This window comes from Cyclopterus lumpus, chromosome 3 (genome assembly GCF_009769545.1).
Source record: "Cyclopterus lumpus isolate fCycLum1 chromosome 3, fCycLum1.pri, whole genome shotgun sequence".
NCBI lineage: Eukaryota > Metazoa > Chordata > Actinopteri > Perciformes > Cyclopteridae > Cyclopterus > Cyclopterus lumpus.
In genome coordinates this window covers 19,126,450-19,147,889 of record NC_046968.1, presented here as the reverse complement: position 1 = coordinate 19,147,889, position 21,440 = coordinate 19,126,450, and the positions used below count along the sequence as shown (strand labels likewise).

Genomic DNA, 21,440 nt, shown 5'->3' with positions numbered 1-21,440 from the left:
TCACAGGAGCTTCAGCAATGACAGAAACATTCTCAGGAGCTCAGATTTAAACTCAGGTGACTCCGCCCCTTCCCCCCTTTCTCCTCCGCTGCATTCTTCCAACCAAAGACCTCAAACCCCTGTAACCCTCCAATCACTTTCTTCACTGCTTAAGTGGCTCCTCTAATTACAGGAAGTACTGTACTGTATGTTGTTCTCTTCGTGGCAGACACTGAGGTGGAGTATGATTCATGATTGATGATCATACCTTGTGGATTAGCCACTGTGAACACTCGTTCAAAGCCACATAGTGGGTGCTAAAAGTTTGGCAATCCTATGGTTTTTCATGTGGTTACTTGTGTGGTTACTAATGTGGTTACTAATGTGGTTACTAATGTGGTTACTAATGTGGTTACTAATGTGGTTACTAATGTGGCTGTGTGCCGTGTGTATTCAAGTAAAACTACCAGGTGGCAGCAGAGTTCATCGAGTATGTGACACATGAGCAGCTTTGCATGTTGCAACAGTACTTTTGAAGTTCATAGTAAATAATAATAATAATGTTAAACTTGTAAGCCTCTTGTAAACACAGTTGCAGTTTTGATACAAAGTCATATAGTGCACATTAACAAATGAGCATTGAAAATGACTATGTACTCTATATTATAGTACGTTCTTTGTACATAACTCACAACACTGTCTGTCATGTCCAGGAAACTGTCATGTTAAATTAATCAGTTTTGTGTCCATGTTGTCTCGTGATTTCTTGTTATTATTGTTATGTTTCTTATTTTGAAGGTCAACTCTCCTCTTGTTTCAGGCAACTTGTTCCTTCCCCTGTGTGTTTCTCCTCTGGTCTGATTGTCTGCCTCGCTCCTGATTGTTTCCACCTGTGCCCTCACCCTGTGTCTATATTGTCTGTGTCTCCCTTTGTCCAGGGCCAGTTCGTCTTGTCTTTTGTGCCAGAGAACCAGCGTAATCCATGAAATTCACCAGTCACCTGGTCATGATATTTTGTTACTTTGTTCATGTAGATTTTCTGTTTGTTTGTTTACAGTTAATTAAAACTGCGATTTTGTTGTTGTTACTTTGCCTTGAGTCGTCTAGTCCTTGTTCGGTCGTGACACTGTCTTTATTTTAGTGGCATTAAAACAGTATTCTGTATTAAATCATTCTCATGGTAAAACTGTACATATACACTTGAGACTCTATAATGAAAGGACACAACGCTTACTATTTCATATTATATCAATATGAATGGATTGATTGATTAATTATATTATATAAAACATTGGTTAATTATACTAAAATAATATGATAATGAATATTTACATTTAATGATATAGTAAACAATATAATCTGATCTTTATATATTATGAATTATACAATTCTAGTTTTATAATTATATTAACCATTACTCATGTAATTAATAAAATAGCGTTAGTGGTCAAGTCAACTTATCTGTACTTCCTAACCAACTGACAGCTCATCTACCTGACAGTAAGAAGTCCCATCTCTCTGTCTGCCCCAAACTGTACCCAGTTTCATCAAAAGATACATCAAATTAAGGAAGGACATGTTTGGTAGTTTCCATGCCATGTTCCTACCGATGAAGCTTCATGTTGTATTTTAATATGACGACATTGTTTTGTGTTTAGAAAGATGGGACCCGATAACAAAAAATCTAACTCCTACGAGTCAATTTATCCAAATCACACACACAAACTCTATATCTAGCCATAAGGTTAGTTTGACTGTAATGGGCAGATCTATCTGCCTTAACCATTATTAAAAATGTAACAATCAGCAGCATTGTCCCTTTGAAGCAAACACAACTCAAGATAATATGGACAACTTTTATTTGAATGATTTTCTTCAAAAGAAATGTGCCATTTGCAATGTGCATTGCATTTTACTAAAGATATATAGTGCTGATTAAAGACAAGAATACCACCAGTTCTTTGCATATAGTGAATGCAATATGAAATAGTAGGATGTATTTACGTTTCACATTTTTGTTGGAACTAATATGGCCTGAAGTGAGCCGTGTTTCTTTGGAAGTGACTCAACAGTTCCAGAGAAGAGCAACGAGGAAGTCATTTCACAACCCTGAACAGGACGAGCTCATTAGGACAGCTGTGTTTCCGAAACAGCTTGGATGGATTTTTCCTTGATGGGCAAGGAGGGATTTAAATAATCTACCATAAATGACGTTTCTGTTCACTCATATTTCACCAAAGTCTTATTAATATTACAGCATTTTACAGCATATTACAGTTGAGATAGTTAGATTTACAGTGAGTCCTCTATGCTTTATACAACATTTGTCCTTTTAATACATTTGAACTTACACGTAACATAGTTGGATATGACACGTGATTTACGGATATGAGAGCTGCCTGTAGCTCAAAACAAGTGCATTCTGTTTATGACAGAAGAAATGTAGTCATACAAAGTTGCAACACATTCACAACTCAAAGTCCATTTCGTAAGTGTTCTGAAACTTTCGTCGTATCACATGATCTTCATCTGCAGATATCCATGACAAAGGTTTTAAAAATTAGGAACACCATTCACAGTCCGTTACAGCCACCTCAACCTCCCTCTCATCTTCTACATTTCTCAGCAATGTTTCTCAGTGGTTAAATTAAAATGCATAAATTACATACAATAAAAAAATGTATACAAATTCAGCCCTACACACTCTTATAGCCGATGTCTGAGATCGGTGGCATAGACTGGTCAGCAGGTATCAAATGGAGAAAAGGTCTTTGAAGCTCAGAGAGACACTGGCTTTCCTGGACATTGTTATTGAAACATGGGATGCTTTGATCCATCTTGGTGAATAATTCCTCTGGATACATATTGAAATGTTCCTCTTTCTCATCAGTTCTCTTCTCGGAAAACCAAATATCAGACTGCCCCACCAGATTCTGAAATGGCTGGTAGTCGTCATCCATTGGAGGAAAGATGTATAAGCTTGCAGGTTTTTCATCCATCACAGTTGCCCCTTCAGGTTTTCCATGTTGCTTTGTCGCACCACAAACCGCCTCCTCAGAGCTCTGAAACCTGGCCTCAACTCTAGATACAGGATCAGATGACGCCATTGTGTTGGTGCCACTGAAGACGCAGGACAAACTGGAGTTTTCTGCAGATGAAAATCCAACAGAATCTGCATTGCACGGCTGATATGACATGTCCGTTGTCATAAGGGTTAGAACCCCTGGTGGGGAATTAACAAGTGGACAAGCTGGTGCCTGTGGGTCAACACAGGTCACAATGGCACCCGCAATGGGATGGTACGCAGACTCACAAAGCATTTCAGCCTGCGTCTGGACCTCAGAGCTGTCCGTCACAATCTCATGTGGGCAGCTGGGAATGAGGATGGAATAAGTTTTGTTGACAAAGTCGGATGATTCACAACTCATTCCACTGTCATCAGCGAGGTTTGCAGGGAGAGGAGAGCAGGGAAAGGAGAGCAAACCACTGTCTTTGTTTAATTTTTTAGTGGTCAAATGTGACAACGTGCCGGCAAACACTTTATCAAGGGCATCCTCAACACAGGCTTTAATGTCAGCAGGTTCTGCATTAGCATAACTGAAACAAGAAGAGCTCAAACTGATTCCACTGCTTTGCTGAAGGCTTCCACTGCTCGTGTGTCCTGGTGAGCCCTTCGACCTGAATAGAGAGGAACAGATTATTTAAACTCCCAACAGCACCACATATAAATCCTGAGGGGAATATTCTAGTGCAGCCACACTAACCATAGTTTACTGTCATCTGGGACAATAGGCTCAATGTAGACAATGGAGAAGTTGGTTGTTCCAGGTTTCAAGACCTGCAACAAGGAGAATAAGAACAATTTAAACTACATATTTGAAACATTTTGGTTAAATGGGTCAATTTGGATTACTATTTTCTAACAGATTGTACATTCATTATTTAGTAGTACTTGTTTGACACATTTCTGAAAATATGTGGAGAGGTTTAAAGTTATCATTAAGATCTAGGTCTTGCCATTTGCCACAAATACAACACACAAACAACTGGTATATATTGTTTACAGTGCAGCCATACAAACTCTACTGTATGGAAACATTTCAATAAAAGAGAAAGTAACTGATACTTGTAACTACCGACGAATTTAACAGCAGGATTTGTTTTATAAAATGAATTATTTATCATATATTACATGCTGTATTGTTTCCTATTAAATGCAGAATGTAAAGGCATTGAATAGCATTTATTGAAAAATACCCAAACTAAACAGCATGGTTTTGTGAAATTGCAACTTGTTCTTTTTTTTAAGGCAACATCGAGTTTACATTACTAACGTTAGGCGTCTCACCTTTTGCTCGCTTGGATGAATAACAAAAAGTTTGGGATTTGTCCATTTGGCAGCTGTGTCCCACCACTTGGTTTTTATTCTAAAATCAGATAAATACAATCCCAAACATGTCACATAAACACAACATAGGAGTTACAGTGTTTAATGGAAAAGCCTATCATATTATTCACTAACAGAGAAATGCAAAAACAATATTGTATCTGCTTTACTTACTTTACAAAACAGACAAAAATAACACCGGTGATGATGACTGCAGCAATACTGAGGCTGATGATGATAGCCAAGCGCACGGCATCAGGGGACGCAGCTGTAATGTAACATGTGGAAAATGTATCATAAATGAAAAAGCCCAACATGTTCCTTGTGAGGCATAAGGTGAAATAAAACTATATATATAAGATTATACTTACTGCTTGTGAATTCCCATTCTTTGCTACTGTCACTGTACATGCCACTAAAGGATGTGGAGCTTTTCACGCTGACAGCATATGTTGTGCTTGGCTCCAAGTTTCGACCAAGTATTTCATAGCTATTCAGACCATCAATTATTGTTGGTTTGAAAGATGCAGTTACCTGGTATGGAGAAACAAGAATTGTAAAAAACAAAGAAGCTGGTCCAGCAAATAGTCTCTTTAAAACTGACATAATCAATTGTCAAATGATCTCAGTGTTGTACCGCTTCATATGAAATTGCTCCCACCTTTTCTGTGTCTCCTTTTTTATAGTAAGTCACATTAGCTCTCAATCTATTCCTGAACCAGACTTTCATGTTTGGATCCCACTTGACTAGAAAATTGCCATTGGATTCTTTCACTGAGACGATTGTTGGGGGTTTAGGCTTTACTGTAGAAGAAGAGAGATACAAAAGGTGTGATAACCCCATTCCATGTTGATCTGGATCAGTCTATATCTGGCAGCTCCAGGTTAATGTAGGGACTTGCAAGTCAACTCACTGCTTTCTTGGACGCTGATGATTTTGGACTCCATGCTTTTGGCTCCTTTCCAAACTGTGGCATTATACATCTCCCCCAAGATCAGGGACATTTCTTCAACAGAGCAACAGCACTGTCCCACGTCACACTGTGTGAAAGTGCCTTTCCTCTCGCTGTGCAATACAAGATGGCAAACATGCTGTTGTAAATAGCCTATTTATACATTTATATTTCAGTTGATATGTATTATTACATAAGAAAAACAATGCCTGAATCGACACAGAAATCCAAAACCAAGCAATAAATGTACAATTTTAACAGAGTAAATTCACCGGTTCTGCAGTGAAACACAACATATGACAACAACAAAGTCCCTTACTTATACCAGTTATTGCACCGCAGAGTCAAATTGTATTCAGTGCAGTTTTGCGCTTCAAAGTGGCAAATGAATGTCTCGCAACAGTCGTTGGTACAGTGAAGATTTTTGCCTGAAAAATACATTACACGGGAAGATTAATTATAATAATGAGTTATTACATAGACTATAAAACATGTATATATGTCCACTATAGGCCTACGTACCGGAGAGAGTTGTTGCGATATTCCCAAGAATGAGCAGGACAAAAGATATCCTGTCACGGACGCGCCTGAAAGCAAACACAATAGCAGATATTTTCTTCACTTTAATGCGACATATTGGAGGATTTAAGTAACACAGACACTTTCCAAGACTCCAGATCACCTTTTTAACTCCATGCTGAAACAACAATCCAAGTCGTTTTGTGCGTGCTTACACGTCTCACATTCTTCCAGATATGGAAAGCTCTTACAGGAAATGTTGCGCCTCTAACTCAATGGAAGGGCCTCCCACGCCCATTTCCTCTAAGAGTGAAAGGAAGACAACACACTCCCCTCTGCCGACAGCATATAGCGATAAAAGTGTAATAGCTGTGGCCAATTTAAAGTGGTGATATAATGTGTGTGTATCTATCTATCTATCTATCTATCTATCTATCTATCTATCTATCTATCTATCTATCTATCTATCTATCTATCTATCTATCTATCTATCTATCTATCTATCTATCTATCTATCTATCTATCTATCTATCTATCTATCTATCTATCTATCTATGATATATTTATCTGACTGTGAACAATAACGTGACTCGCAAAAGTCTACAGTTCAACATGTGTGTTTTGTAATTTTATATAAATTATTTACAGACTAGCAGCATTTGGTTTTGACATTATAACTATTAGGATGAATGTACACAAGGTTCTCATGTTGTTTATGTAAATTATAAAATAAGTGGACGTTTCATATTGTGAGTGCAGCTAGTGCATTGACAACATGAAGTTATTGTGACAGACGTGAGACCAGCAGGTGGAAGCAGAGTGATGTAACAAATAAGTTGCTTCACATGTTGCTTTTATTTCTGGAGTTCACATGGCGTTGTTTAACTATTTAACAGCATCTTCATACATGTCCGTACTTTTTGTGAACAGTGTTCGCAGTATTACTTTTCAAAACCAGAAGAGGTGGATTTCACAATAATTGTATTTATATTGCAAAGGCTGTTCTATGGAATAATGTACACACATATTGCTTAATTGTGTCCGATGATTAAAGTACACCTCGTACTACACTGTAGGCTACCACACTGATCTACAACTGCACTGTATACTAAACAGACATTGTTTAAATTGATAAATGTGTGAAGATGCAAATCTTTTATACGTCAAAGCTTTAAACACTGAACACAAAATGTCTCCTGGATATGTATATGTTCCATGATCTTCCTTGATAGCTTTGTAACGTTAGATGCTCAAAAGCTGTCTAAAATTGAAGAGCCATGTAAAACACTAATGTGGACAAACTATCTTACAATCTCAAACACCGTCTGTATGTTTCATGAATATAAATTAGACTCACTGTTACACAACACAACACATGATGAGACATCTGTTTCTACAATAACAATGGCACTAAAAACCCACGTGACAGGCGGAGCTATAGCCTCCACTTTACTAAGGAGGAAACGCACCATATGGACAATAATGCAGAATTACATTCAAACATTTGTCTATAAAAACTGACCTGTCTTGGGTACCCAAAGTTACTTTAAATATGTTGTGCAGTTATCAGCCTATATCTGACTACACTAGGCACATAATGAATATATTAGATGGTTAAAGACTTATGTTGAAGGTCCCTAACCGGAAGTCGCACGTCGGCTTTACTCTCGTGTCTCGAGCTGCTGTTTGGATGATTAAAATGTCTAACGTCATTTTTCACAAATCACCGCGTGCAGCAAAGCCTTGGATCGCTCTGAGACGACTTGACAAAAACGGTTCGTAGGTTTCTGCAAGTATTATGACTTTACAACCAGTTATTTATTATGTTTCAGCCGCTGCTCTCTGTTTGTGTCCGTCTGCTTCAGTCTCCATGGCAACCAGCCTCATTGAAGACTTATTAAGCGCTCATAATGTTGTCATAGACATGGTCTGAGTCCAATATACTCCCGTTATTCATACATTGGTTTCGTCCTTTGTTTTCCCTTCAGCAAAGGGTTCAGGTGTTGCTAGTGAGGCTCACAGAGGAGAGCAGCTGTGTGTGACTGTTATCAGCGGCCCACATCTCAGGGTCACTCACCCAAACAGGGAATTAAACACATATGTCATCTGAATCTGGGATTACTGTAGCCTACAACGAAATGATTGGATGGTGATGGCGTTTTATTATCTGATATGTTTTTCCACAAAAGAGAACATTCTGAAAAGTACATCTAGTCCTGCGCCCTTAATTGAAAAAGCCAGAATATATGAAGCTGCGAATATGTTCTTAATGTGAAAAGTGTACATACTGGACACAACATGTCTCCACTCTCTAAAGTCCATTCTTTATGGAAGTTTTACAGTTTCCCATCCCACTTGTATTAGATGTAAGTGGCATACTGGAGCATGATTGGCTTCCAGTAGCTGTGATGTCACAAAATTATATTTGTATGTTTACATCTGAAGCAGACAGATTTAGGAGATACTTTACTCCTCGAGAAGATTAGTGAGAAAACAACCTTTAAGTATCAAACATATATTATTTGGCAGAGCGAAGTTCAAACATCCAAAGTATGGCGTGATAAGACACATTTATCAGTAGAAGGGGACTCTAAAAAAGTGGTTGTTGTCCATGAGGTCAGGTTTATAGGAGTGATTTAAGTTGTTCTTAACAATGGCTTACAAATTCACATGAGCGTATTACCATGAATATTCCTGTTACATTATTGAGTAATTGATCTTTACACAAGAAAACTAAATAGATAATCACAATAAAGCAAATAAAATGTTGATGCAGATATAATCGATCAGAAATATTTACTGCAAAGCTTCTAACACCTCTTACTGTATGGCAACACTCAGCATATTTTGCAGCTAATCCGGCACATTGATTTTTTGCCTCACATATATATATATATATATATATATATATATATATATATATATATATATATATATATATATATATATATATATATATATATATTATTATTATTTTTTTTTTTTCAAAAGAACACTTTTAAGGTATTACAGTAAGAGGTGAGATTCTGTCTCTTTTGTGCCTAAATGAACCCGTCATGGCTTCCATGTGTAATCTGATCTCCCTGTGACGGACAGGCTGTGTTCACTTGGCCTGTACTCAACTTTATCTTTAGTTTTCTACCAGTCACAGTGGTCAGGTACTCTATTGTCTACTCTCTTTACTTTATGATTTACTGGTTTTGTTCCAATATTTGAAATAATTTCCTTTTTGTTTTGAGATGTCTTGGTTGGGCCACATTGTTTTGTGTCATTCTATTGTACCATTAGTTGCAAACATGTTTTAAAGGTCGGCACATTAGAAGGTGGTAGCATCTCATGTTGTATCCGTTGCAGATGACAGAGTGGTGGCTCTTCGAGAAGTGTCCATTCCTCCAGCAGCTGAGGCCACCATGATCTTCCAGGTGTGACAGTGAACGCCACCTGTTGTTTTTATTATTGTACCTACATAGTATGTTCTTGTTCACTTATTAAGATAATTGTTAAGATAATTAACAAAATGATAAAGAAAATAACTAAAGCTCTGTGTTTAAAAATAATAAAATGTATGCCGTATAATTTCACGTGAAATCTTTTTTTTCAGATTATCACCAATACCTTTGGGCTGAACTCCTCCGATGTCATATTCAAGGTACAACAGCTCTTTTGCTCTAATGTTAGAGATGCAGCCCTACTACTAAAATGATTGTGTCTGCAGAATATTGTTAAAAATAAATACAAATCAGTTTTTGGTTGTAGCTGAAATTATCAAATGATCACTTTTGCTTTGGTCTGTTTGTAGTTAAGGAACCACCGCGGCTGTCTGATCCCTCTGAACAGCTCCATCCCTGCTAACAGCAAGCACATGTAAGGAGTCTGTACACAGTTTAGTCTATACATCTATTCAGTGCATACTCTTATTAATTACTTATTCATGCTGACATGTGTTTTTCACCACAGCCCTTATGTGCTCGAGGTAGCCAAGATCTTTCAGCATGGTAAGAATGGAGTTTTATTTCTTCTTCTTGACAGTGTTTTCTTAAAGATCTGGACAGGGGCCTGTCATTGGGGCTTCTACATTATACAACGCTGTTCCTAGACTAGCAAAACGTAACAAGCATCTTAAAAGCGTGCTAATAATATATTTAATCTTGTATGTTTACTCCATTAATTTGTCGTTTTCTATTTACATTTTTGTCCAGATTAAACAAACAAGATATGACATAATCCGTTATTTTTAGAGATGCTGATGGGCAGATTGTAATACATTTGCCCAGACCTAGGCTCTCTGTTTGTCTAGTCTGACTACTAAGCTAAAATAGCTGGCTGTAGGCACCTGTATAAACAGATAATAAATGACAATATATCAAAACACAGTTGTAGTGAAAACATGTTCTCACAGGAGAAGTTATAATTGTTGACAAATACTATATGTTAACGGTTGTGATGTCTCTGTCCCCAGTGCGTCCCAAGACCAGAACTATTCCCATGACTGTGATCAACAAGAGCATGAAGACCAGGCTCCAGATTATTGACAGGAGGGTATGTTTATGAATGGTTCATTCAGATTCATTCAGCAGTGCTGCTCCAACATAAAATGACCTTTGAAATAGCTCAACAGTGTTTTTCTTAAACTATCAAAGAGGAGATCATCTAATGCAGAAAACACTGCTAGAACAATACACAAAGCATTTGATCTGGTAAGGGGGAAGTCCTTTCCCTTCAGACAAATGAGAAATTAACAAAGTATTAGCGTTAATCATTTTTTGTTAAGTTTTTAAGATTCATCATTTTGAATTTTGAATAGAGGCAAAAAAATAAAGTCTCACAAAAAAAAACATCTGAAGTCTGAGTGTTCACATCGAAAGATTAATAGTGCAAGAGATTGTGTGTCTCAAGTTTGCCTGTTTTATTGTAAATATATGAATTTTTATAATTTACAATTTATTCATGTCATTTTTTGTCTGTCTTGATCTTAAAACTGTATTACTTTCCAAAACTTACATTCAATGTTTTAAAACTTTTATTACAGATTCAGAGACTGGAGGAACTTCTGCCGCAGATCAAACTCAGATGCAACGAGAAACTGAATCAGGTATTTTAACTTTTCTCTGGGCCCTCAAAACAGTGAACACAATGATAACCATAACATATTAATGCATATGAGTGAAACCCTGGCCACTTAGTCATAGAAAAGGTTATTTTATTCATTTTTTTGGTACAAAATGTGACAATATCAAGTGATAGTGTATCTCCACATCCACTTGACCGTCTAACACTTTCGTGTCTGTCTTGTCGCAGGAGATTGAATGTCTCAACCAGAAGTTGAGGTTTCTTCATAAGAGAATGCAGGTGAGTCATTCTGATCATGACCTTGTTGAAGGTGTTGAGGGAGTTTGGACTTCTTGAGTCTTTCTGATCAAATATAGAAAACATAAATTAATCCAATTAACGTTTAAACCTTACACATTGCCACAGTCTCCGAAACACTCTCTAGATAATGTTTTTATGTATTCTCCAAGTCTCTACATTGTTTCTGCAGTCGTTGTGTTTCTTACTGCATGCCATTATGTTTTAATTTCATTTTTGCACACATCTTTTTGCTCTGTTTAAGGTGGCAGATTCTCGCAGCTGGAAGGGGGTGCTGACCAGGGCCCCGCTGTGGTAACAAACACCCACATTTCTGGCTGTTTTATGAAGCACAAACCATCGGTTGGACTATGGTTACACTCACCATTCACTGCAGAATGTATTATGTCACCATGTATTGATGGATGATCTGTATTTTTACAACTTATTTGTATAGTCCTATATCATCTTTCCTCCAAAGTATTTTCAGTGCCAGGAAATGTAGTCACTTTAGTATACACGAGGAACAACATATTTGTCACACTTTTGTGCTGTGCGTTATTAGAATTACTATGGAACCTATGGTTTGACCAAATGTCTGAATGTAACCTGTGATATAACCGTATGTTGTATCAATTAAATAAAGGAGATAGTGTGATTGTCTTTTTGTTCTTTTCTCAAATGCTATTGTATTGTAATATAAATATTGAATCAGTTATTACTTTATTATCTTGGATCTCTACAGTATCAGATGGTACAGCCACTCATAAAGCTGAATGTTTGCATAATTCTTTGCCAGACTTTACAGGACTAATTCAATTTGCATTTTGAAAAAAATGTATTAGAGAAATGTAACATATATGCTTTTAGTATGTTTAACGTGAACACATATATGTATACAAAAATACACAAACATAGATAAAAAAAACACTGCCTGTTTTTTATCTTGTTTTTATCTTGTTCGTATCTCTCAATAAATAAGTGAAATACATATGAATACAAAATAAGTCTCTTTTTAAATTCCCTCCAGATTATTTTTTTACTGCCAATCGTGTGATCAAAGTCCAACCCGATAGGGGGCGACAATGCCCCTCTAAGCCGGCTCTCCCACCGCCAGGAAACCAAAACAAGCAGAAGAAGTAGCTCACGTATTGGAGAGACCTTACGAATTAGAAATGGACCTAATTTGTGGGTGTTTGTGTTTTTTTTATAGCTCTGTGATGGGCCGTTTGTCTTGTTCTATCTTTATGAACAATTGTTAATGTTAAAGTTGCTGTGGTTACAATCCGCGTTACGTTAACGTGTCGCGTCGTGAGCAGTTTCAGTTGTCGTAAAGTTATCCCGCCAGCCGCAGCGTCCATGCTGCAGAGCGACGGAGAGACGTCGACTCAATGCCCGCGAGACGGGCGCTGGTGGACTGCGCCGTGTTGTCTCTGCAAGGTGCCGCTGTGTTTTATCCGTGCTGTAAAGACTGCTTCTCAAGGGCGGACGTTGAGCAGCACGACCCCACCAGGTACAAACACGCTTAACAACCAACGAAGAAGATGTATTTCAGTTCCAGTGGGGAGACAGTGGGCTTACGAATTGTATTTCCAAAACTGTACTGTAACTAATTAGTCTTAAAAGTTGTCCGACGTTATTACCAGCGCTTTAATTGCCTCACTGTGTCTGAATGAGCTTAACACAGGAAATGAATTCATTCATGCAGTGTAAATTAGCTCTATAAAACACACACACACACACACACACACATACATACATAACGCTACATACATACATACATACATACATACATACATACATACATACATACATACATACATACATACATACATACATACATACATACATACATACATACATACATACATACATACATACATACATACATACATACATACATACATACATACATACATACATACATACATACATACATACATGCACACACACATACACACACAAACACGTCACAATTTCTCCTGTGTTTTCTGCCTGTCCATCACAGATGCAGATGCTCCAAGTGCGGTTCCAGCTGTCTGAGGGAGCAAGTGGATTACAGGTATCGTCTCTCACTGAGGGTGTCCCGGGACAGCTGCATATTTGGAGTAACAGTATTTGGAACCTGCCTGAACCCATTCTTTGGCATTCATGCAAAGGGTTTACACAGGTGAGCTCAGGAAATTATCTTTCAACCAACTCACCATGTCTGCACTTATTACTCCACATACGTATCCATATTAAGTATGAACATCTTTTATTTAGGTAAGATTTAGACTTTAGACACAAAGTTGCAGTCTACGCAGCCACATAACACAGATTAGTCTCAGTGTGGTTTGCTCACTTGAAACCTCCTGGTCCACACGCAGCATTACTTTTGGGTGGTAGTATACTGCAAGTTGCAGTGGCTCCCATGGAAAAGGTTAAGCGGGGGTATTAAGCCACTTAGATCTTTTAAAGTTTCAGTTTTTAGTTCTCTTGACACATCTTGTAGTTAGAAGATTCATGACTGTGGCCTAAACAACACTATTATTAGTATTACATATCTGGCAGTTGCAGTGTGAAACAGTGCATCTGCTCTTTTGTACCTGAAGGTTAATGTTTAAATGTTTTAAAGTCTATTAAATGTTAGTAGAAGTGCTTTGTGTCAGGTGTCTGTGACGAAACTCTGTTATAAAACCCTGTGTTAAACCCTGTGTTGGTCAGAGGGAACACACACGTTTATTTCTCATCTTGTTGTCAGTGTCTTGTCTCCAGTAAAAATACAGTGTGGATTTCTTTTGTTTCTGTAATGTTGTAGGTTGGTGGAGAACTCAGATGGAGCATCGACCAGAGCCGCACTGCTGATGAAGGCTGTCAAGGATTGTTTCATTGGCAGACATTTCATCTTTGGTATAAAGGTACAATTGTGATTATTTATTGTACTTAGCTGATATTGGCTTATTACATATATATATATATATATATATATATATATATATATATATATATATATATATATATATATATATATATATATACACACACATTGGCCAATAAGTAACACACAATTGCAGTTTAGAAATGCCAAACTAGGTTTCTTTGGTACATTAGAAACAGAAATCAGAGAGCTCTGACAAGTTATTATGTCAACTGATAACAACCTGTTTAGTATTTAACTCTTTATTACATTACATTACATGTCATTAGTCAGTGATGGGAAGTAACTGAGTAAATTAACTCAAGTACATTTTGATGCTACTTTCTAATACACAGAAAATATAGTACTTTTTACTTCACAACATAGATTTATGAGTATGTTATATGAAATAATATACATTGTTATACAGTAAATTAAACGTAAAAAAAAAAAGAATCTAGGCGTATCTGTTAAAGAACTAGCTTAAAACAAAATTACTATTGGTTGATATATACAGTGTATATATATATATATTTTTTTTTTTATACACCCAAATGTTCCAGTTTTTGTCGGGCTATAATAATGCATATTCGAACAACATTTAAAACATGTGTACTTAATTTAATTGGTTTTGTATTCAGGCTGCTTGCTCTCAACCATCCCTGGTCCTGTCTGTCCTTCTAGGTAACCGAAACAGAAAGTCTGCCTTGGTTAGGAGGGCCAGTTGCGAATGGGTCAAGCGGTAAAGAAGCAGTCCACTTTATTGCCACTCAGATGATTCTCCCAAACAGTAGAGGCCTGGAAGGCTGCACTGTGGTCCGTTATTATCAGATCCTTCTTCAGAAAGCTGCAGAATATGAGCTGGAAACCACTGATCCCAGCAAAACCTCCAGACCCCCAGCAACAACCCTGCTGCTGATTCCTCACCATTTTCCAGCCAGCAGCTTCAATAGTTCCATACTTTCAGGTCTTCTTTCACAGTCACCACAAAGGTAATGACATTAAGAAGCTAATGATAAGTATTGCTTTCTCACTGATAAATATCTCCGCTAAGCGAAGCCTAAGAATATTATGTGTTTGTGCGTGCATGTGCTTGTGTGTGCATCTGTCTGTCTGTCCATGGCTAATGTTGCATATTTCTGGACCCATCAGACTAATATTTTTGGTGCTCAATTGTGACTGTATGCTTAAAGGCCACTCATGTTTGCGGTGATGAAAAACATAATTTTGTGATTGTATTTTGTGGTTGTGTTATACCGTCATCAACTGCTGACTACTCACTACTCTTAACTGGCACGTAGGGTTAGGGTCACCAGGCAAGTCACCAGGAGCTGCTTTAGTTTTGGGATCTTGTTCTGCAAGGGATTATAAATTGTTCCTCTATTGTACTGTATGCATGTACGCATGTTCGGGGTGTAAGAGTCAGTACCCCCAAATCTGAGGCCATGGTTATCTGGATGCTCAAATATCTCAGGGTCTTGTTCACGAGTGAGGTGAAACATGGAGTTGGAGATGGATAGGAGGTTTTCTGCAGTGTTATGTGAGGTCTCCTGGATGCCTCCCTTTTAGAGGTTTTCATACAACTGGTATGAGGCCCTGGGGAAGACCCAGAAGATGCTGGAGTTCTTATATATCGCGGCCTCAGGGTCCCCCAGGAAGAGCTGGAAAATGTTGCTGGAGAGAGGGACGTGAGACGAGAGATAAGGCTGTCTCAATATGGACAGTCCAAAGTGACTTGAGACCTTCTTTAAGTCCGCTCCTGATTCTCTCTACTGTGAAGAATATGGCTTGTTATACATGCTTTTTATCTTTAAACTTCACATGTGCCTTTTCATTTATTTTAATTGCTTTTGTTTTCATCCTAGTTCTCAATACCAAGATGGTACCCTTACTCCCACCCCTCAGTGGGAACAGTCTCTTGGACTAGTTACTTCATCAGCAGAGCAGGAGGAAGGCTGCAGTATCCAGTGCAGTGGAGATGAGAACAGCAACAAAAAAACACTACATCGTGCACAGAGAGGCTGCCTGGAGAATCATAAAGTCACAGAGGAGCTGTCGCCTCTTCTCTCTTTAGAGTGCAGTACTTCCAGTTCATGCTCATCAGCTGAGGAAGCTGTTGGAAACACATCCATCCTGAACACTTTTTTCAGTCCCCCCCCAGCTGGCCACAACATCTCCAAGGAGAAGAGGTCTTCTACCAGACAACTCACCCACACATCTTTGTCAAGCTCTTTGACTTGGGAAGATTTTCCTTTCTCTGAGAGTCTTTCTGAGTTTTTGTGTGAGGATAACAAACATTTTGACACGGTTGGTGAAACAGATCTAAATGTGCAAAATAAGGAAGAAACGAGAAACAACCTGGAAATCAGTTTACAAGACAATAATGTATCACATGAATCAACTTCTATTTGTCAAAGTAACAAACAGATTACAGACAGTCAATCAAAGATATTACTGGAAATCACAAATACACCTGTACCGAATGGAGGTGACAGTCATGAGCTACCTGACCAGATATATAAGACCCCTGTTGGATGTGGATTGACGAGTCAAGCCAGAAACATTTGTACCCAGGAGTGTAATCGGGAGGATGATAAATCTCATTCTCTGTCTTCTGAAAATGAAGAAGAGCAGCCTGAAGGGGATACCTACAATTGTTCAGCAGACCTATTCAGTAGCTCACTCCTTATCGAAATGAGCACAAACAAACTCAACACGTATGCTGAAACTGTCAGGGCGACCACAGAAGCTTGCCCTCTGCTTCCCAAAGCTAACCAACAGCAGTGGAGGAGTGAAAAAGATACACATTCAACACCAAACAAACAGAAACGGAAAAGTAAAAAATGCATTGACAGAGACGGTTTAATTCCAACAGGCACACAAGATCTTGAATTCATCCCTCCCTCTCAGTCCACCCCCATTGTAGCTGTTGTGAAAGGCTCCCCTGCCTCCTCATACAGGAACTTGACATTGGCTGAATTCAGTTCACAACTTGATGGTCAAGATTTGTGTTCTTTTTACAGAAATCTGCCTGAATTTGACAGTAAAGAGACAGCCAGGAGCACCGCTCCTCTTTGTAAAGTAAACTGTGTCAGTGCTAACCAGCTGTCCCAGTATGGCAGAGAGTCTACAAAGGAAGTCGTGCTGTGGAGTAAGACTTCCAGCAGACACAGCCACAGATTTGCCCCTGAAAGTGGGTTCTGGACACCAGACGAGCATAAAAAAGGTCTGCTGGCTCAGCAGCACCCAAGGGTCCAGAGAGGGGCTCTAGGCACAGGGTCAACCGGAAGGATCAACCACAGATGGGACTCAAGTGATTGTGATGTGACTGTCTACGATTCTGAGGACAATGAAGTAATTATTCCTCCGACTCCTGTTGTGAAGCTCAGAAGAAGAATGCAGACCGGAAATGGCAGCAGTAATTTAGATTATTCTGGGGAAGGGCAGCCGGGAGATGGAGTTTGTTGTAAAAGAGCTCTGTTGGATCAAACTGTCGCATCATCACAGAAAAGTCTGGCTCAAACAGAACAATGTGACAGTAAGACGGTTGATGAGGGGATTCTGGATGAATCTCATTGTTACCTCCTTGATGATGAGAACGAGGCATGTGATTGGTCTAGAGATCTTTTCTCCGACTCGATCTGAGAGGTTCTGTTGCAGATGGCCTTGACACATTGATCCAAAAAGAATTAACGTTTTAAAAACGTATGTCAGCTCGTACTTCTAACTGTGCAGAAGGATCTAAGAATAGATCACATATACTAAACATAGGAAGCTGTCAAAAGGCACTACACCTGCACCACCTTCTGCTATTTGCACTTTATCTTTAAAAATGTATCCATGTGTGGGTTCACAGCCTCAAGCACACCGATTGCAATTTCCATTCACAAACGTGCAGTAAAACGGGTGATTCTGGCGGATCCTGTCGCTGAATTGTAGCCAATCATTGCACCAAGTTACTAAATCCTGGGGAAAGCCTCACCAGAAGAGTGAGTACTCTTACGGCAGCAGCTGGGGCAACTTCCTATTAACGCCAAAAAATGAATCGCATATGGATTTATTGTCTGGATGTCCACATACTTTTAGGGATTTCTATTCGCTCTGCACTTAAATAATCAACGTTTTTTTTATTTATTGGAAACGTCTCGCTAACTCAAATCTTCAGATGAGATTAACTCTTAAACATTCAGGTGTGTAATTTTCTTTTACCTTGTTTGAGGTATTTGGACCGTAACATGTAGTTTCTGCTGCGGCGCCCTCGTCATTGCTGCATTATACTCGTAACTGTCTGTTCTTTGGTGGTTCTAAAACCTTGAATGCTATTAAAGGCTTATCTAATAAATTAACTGCTTTAAATAATTTTAGTCTTAGACTTTGTTACAGACAAACAACAAATACTGCAAATGGAACACAAATCCCAGTTAGTGTCTTCCACTTGCAATACACGGTATGCACCTCGAGGCCAACAAGGCTCGCTGTCACTTTTTGAATGCTGTCTTTCTGCTACTGTGTTTGCTTTTTGAGGAGGTGTTAATGTAGCGACGAGCGTGTACTGTCATGCCAGGGAGCTAAGAATAGCAGTCACCAAATATCATATCTACAATGTTCTAGATGTGTGAGTATCAAAGAGGGCATGAAATGAAGATTATGTTACGTGTAAAAATGGAACAAGTAGTTGACCGCTGGAGTGTTTGTACTGTATGTGTTGCAGAAGGTGGGTTGGTATGCAGTCTTCTAGGTATCGAGTGATTTGTGTCTATGTGGAAGTTACAGCATCCCATTTCTGTTTAAGTGCCACATGTAGCAAGTGAGTGTTCAGGCTCTTGACATTGGAGGTACACATGAAACATAGCTTGTTATGATACGGGTCATGAACATGTGCAGAAAACCAGTTAAACTTGATCAAGTAAAGGCTTTCGGGATTTTTGTGTTTTACTACTGTAGCAGGATGGCTCTGTTGAACTTGATCCGTCCCTTTTGGTCCACTAAAATATCTCAACGACTGTAAAATGTATTTCCATAACCTTTTGGTACAGACATAGAGGATGAATCTTAATGACTTTCCTTTAGTTTTCCTCAATTTGTAGTTCAGAGTGAAATTACCCTTCAACTTTTGCTTGTATGACCATGAAATCGGGTGTAGACATTGGTGATCCCCAGCGCCATCATCCTGTTCCTAAATAGGATGTAATAGTACAAAAGGACCTGCTTGACCTGCTTCTGCTGGCACAGAACACGACCCTGTGCTGCACCTTGTGCAGAAAGGTAGTCCAGAACATTTGTACTCAACAGCTCCAGACACATAAGCGTGAGCGCCAGAGAATTTTGGCTCAGTTTCTTCAATAATAAAAATAGTAAAAATATCCTTTGAGTGGTAGTAAATATAACCTCAAGTGTCAATTCATGTGCTTTGAAATATGAAGTACTGTATGTACCAAGTGTCCATTGGGATTTTACAAGATCTGAATGTAAAAATCTACTTTTTCGCTTGCCCTTATTGCAAAGCAGATTGTCAGCATATACACCTTTTCTGACTTAGTTTTCTTTCTTGATAACTTAGGCGTGTTACCAACTATAACTTTGGTGTAAAAATAAGATGACTGGTTGCTCTGTATTCTCAACCGTAACTTGAAGAGTAAGTAACAACAAGGAAATAACTATTTAAAACTGTGTAGTGGCTACATCATTAAAAAAGCCAAACAAATTGTAACACTGTAGATCTAAATTAGTGTTAATAACACACATAAAACATGGGTGTGGCCTCACCTATATAGTAGCAACAACCATGAGAGGCAATCACATGACCCGGATAATAACATTACAGGTGAAACACATTTAAAAAAGTCTACATCATACATGTACCCATGTATTTTTTTTATATATAGACAGTGAGGAAAAAAAAGGGAAGACAATACAAATAAAAGAAAATAACCTAATTGAGACCAGGATACAAGCTTCGTTCGGTTAAGTTTCCGTTTTCTGTCTTACCTCCTTTGACCAAAGGTTTATTGTGTTGGGTAACGTTTTAGTCTTATGATTTAGCCACTATAATATAGGCTTTTTAATATTGTTTTCCTTATTGTTACATGTTTGACGGAAAATGCTCTAAGACCTATATATGGTACTTTAAAATTGGATTGACACAATGTGGCCTTTAGCCTTTACGAGGTTTATAGATACAGTCCCGGAGCATGATGCGTTTCCAAAAAATCCAACTGTATGTGTGCCCAAGGAAGACCCTCTGTCCTTAATACACAGATAGTACACGTGCGCTATGTCATCAAGCTCCCACTGATGTAAACAAAAGTGGTGTGCACCATAACCTCCTCTGTTTGACCTATATTACATTCTGGCACCTTGCTGCCTCACTATACATTCATACTTTCATTAAAATACTGAAAGCACTACAGTAGATACACTAAGAAATGTGGCATCTACAACTATGGAAAAAAAAAAAAAATGTCAGTGTTACTCGCTCTGTTTTTCTCTGGATTGTTAATGCATGGCGTACTTCCTGACTCGATGCTCACTGTTCTGTTAGTGCCAGTAATCAAAAATAAAACCGGCAAAATATCCAGCATTGAAAATTACCGACCAATTGCTCTGGCCAGTATAATTTCTAAAGTATTAGAACGAATCCTCTTAGATAGGCTTCAAGATTACATCACTACCACTGATAATCAATTTGGTTTTAAAAGTAAACAGCACAGACTTATGTATATATGTACTGAAAGAAGTTTTTAGTAAGTACAGGAGACATAACACCACAATATTTATGTGTTACCTAGATGCATCTAAAGCTTTTGATCGAATTAATCATTCCAAATTGTTTATCAAATTGCAAGAGCGAGGGGTCCCTCCGTATTTGATTAGAATTTTGCACTTTTGGTATTCACGTCAAACCATGCGAGCTAGATGGAGTAAGAGTGTATCTGCACCCTTCCTAGTGACCAATGGGGTCCGACAAGGTGGAATACTGTCACCTGCTCTTTTTAATCTATATATGGACAACCTTTCTAAAGAGTTAAAAGAGTGTAAGACATGATGTATGGTGGGGGAAAGTCTTATTAACCATCTGATCTACGCTGACGACTTAGTGGTCCTGTCCCCTTATAGCGCTGGTTTACAACAATTGCTCAGAGTCTGCTCAAGATATGGGGTGCACTATGATATCAAGTTCAACGCTAAAAAGAGTGTTATCATGATAGCTAAAACCAAGGAGGATCAGAAGCTACATTTTCCTTCCTTTTTTTTGGGAGACCAGGAGCTAAATGTGGTGCAGAAAGTCTGATATTTGGGTCACATCATCAGGAACGACCTCAGTGATGATGACGATGTCCAGCGGCAGTGTTGCAAA

General features: G+C 38.4%; 3 protein-coding genes across 4 annotated transcripts; 2 read left to right on the top strand and 1 right to left on the bottom strand.

Annotated features, from left to right (window-relative positions):
* Positions 1-1,821: 1,821 nt before the first annotated feature.
* Positions 1,822-6,135, bottom strand: LOC117728748. 2 transcript variants are annotated; one of them, XM_034529573.1, is made up of 10 exons: positions 6,002-6,135; positions 5,842-5,906; positions 5,639-5,747; positions 5,281-5,432; positions 5,028-5,170; positions 4,738-4,900; positions 4,541-4,634; positions 4,328-4,406; positions 3,744-3,817; positions 1,822-3,657 (listed from the first exon to the last, which is right to left on the bottom strand). In XM_034529573.1, the coding sequence occupies exons 1-10, from the start codon at positions 6,013-6,015 to the stop codon at positions 2,676-2,678; spliced, it is 1,875 nt and encodes a 624-aa protein (XP_034385464.1). In that variant the 5' UTR covers positions 6,016-6,135; the 3' UTR covers positions 1,822-2,675. The 2 variants fall into 2 exon arrangements, with proteins under 2 accessions (XP_034385464.1, XP_034385465.1); XM_034529574.1 differs by having other exon boundaries at positions 5,645-5,747.
* Positions 6,136-7,310: 1,175 nt separating this feature from the next.
* Positions 7,311-12,087, top strand: si:zfos-1056e6.1 (uncharacterized protein LOC107988029 homolog). The gene is made up of 9 exons (XM_034528038.1): positions 7,311-7,613; positions 9,193-9,260; positions 9,440-9,487; positions 9,638-9,702; positions 9,796-9,833; positions 10,298-10,377; positions 10,868-10,930; positions 11,137-11,187; positions 11,450-12,087. The coding sequence occupies exons 1-9, from the start codon at positions 7,463-7,465 to the stop codon at positions 11,501-11,503; spliced, it is 618 nt and encodes a 205-aa protein (XP_034383929.1). The 5' UTR covers positions 7,311-7,462; the 3' UTR covers positions 11,504-12,087.
* A 213-nt stretch (positions 12,088-12,300) lies between these two features.
* Positions 12,301-21,395, top strand: ddias (DNA damage-induced apoptosis suppressor). Its single transcript, XM_034529424.1, has 5 exons — positions 12,301-12,697; positions 13,193-13,354; positions 13,985-14,084; positions 14,768-15,075; positions 15,949-21,395. The coding sequence occupies exons 1-5, from the start codon at positions 12,576-12,578 to the stop codon at positions 17,726-17,728; spliced, it is 2,472 nt and encodes an 823-aa protein (XP_034385315.1). The 5' UTR covers positions 12,301-12,575; the 3' UTR covers positions 17,729-21,395.
* Positions 21,396-21,440: the final 45 nt, after the last annotated feature.

Bases quoted from the DNA above. Each gene is read 5' to 3' on its own strand.
- LOC117728748 (XM_034529573.1), bottom strand. The intron at 5,748-5,841 runs GTACGTAGGCCT...TGTATTTTTCAG, and splicing joins TATCGCAACAACTCTCTCCG to GCAAAAATCTTCACTGTACC. The intron at 3,818-4,327 runs GTGAGACGCCTA...TCCTTGTTGCAG, and splicing joins TTCATCCAAGCGAGCAAAAG to GTCTTGAAACCTGGAACAAC.
- si:zfos-1056e6.1 (XM_034528038.1), top strand. From the start codon at position 7,463: ATGTTGAAGGTCCCTAACCGGAAGTCGCACGTCGGCTTTACTCTCGTG. The intron at 9,834-10,297 runs GTAAGAATGGAG...CTCTGTCCCCAG, and splicing joins AGCCAAGATCTTTCAGCATG to TGCGTCCCAAGACCAGAACT. The intron at 10,931-11,136 runs GTATTTTAACTT...GTCTTGTCGCAG, and splicing joins GCAACGAGAAACTGAATCAG to GAGATTGAATGTCTCAACCA.
- ddias (XM_034529424.1), top strand. From the start codon at position 12,576: ATGCCCGCGAGACGGGCGCTGGTGGACTGCGCCGTGTTGTCTCTGCAA. The intron at 12,698-13,192 runs GTACAAACACGC...TGTCCATCACAG, and splicing joins GAGCAGCACGACCCCACCAG to ATGCAGATGCTCCAAGTGCG. The intron at 13,355-13,984 runs GTGAGCTCAGGA...GTAATGTTGTAG, and splicing joins CATGCAAAGGGTTTACACAG to GTTGGTGGAGAACTCAGATG.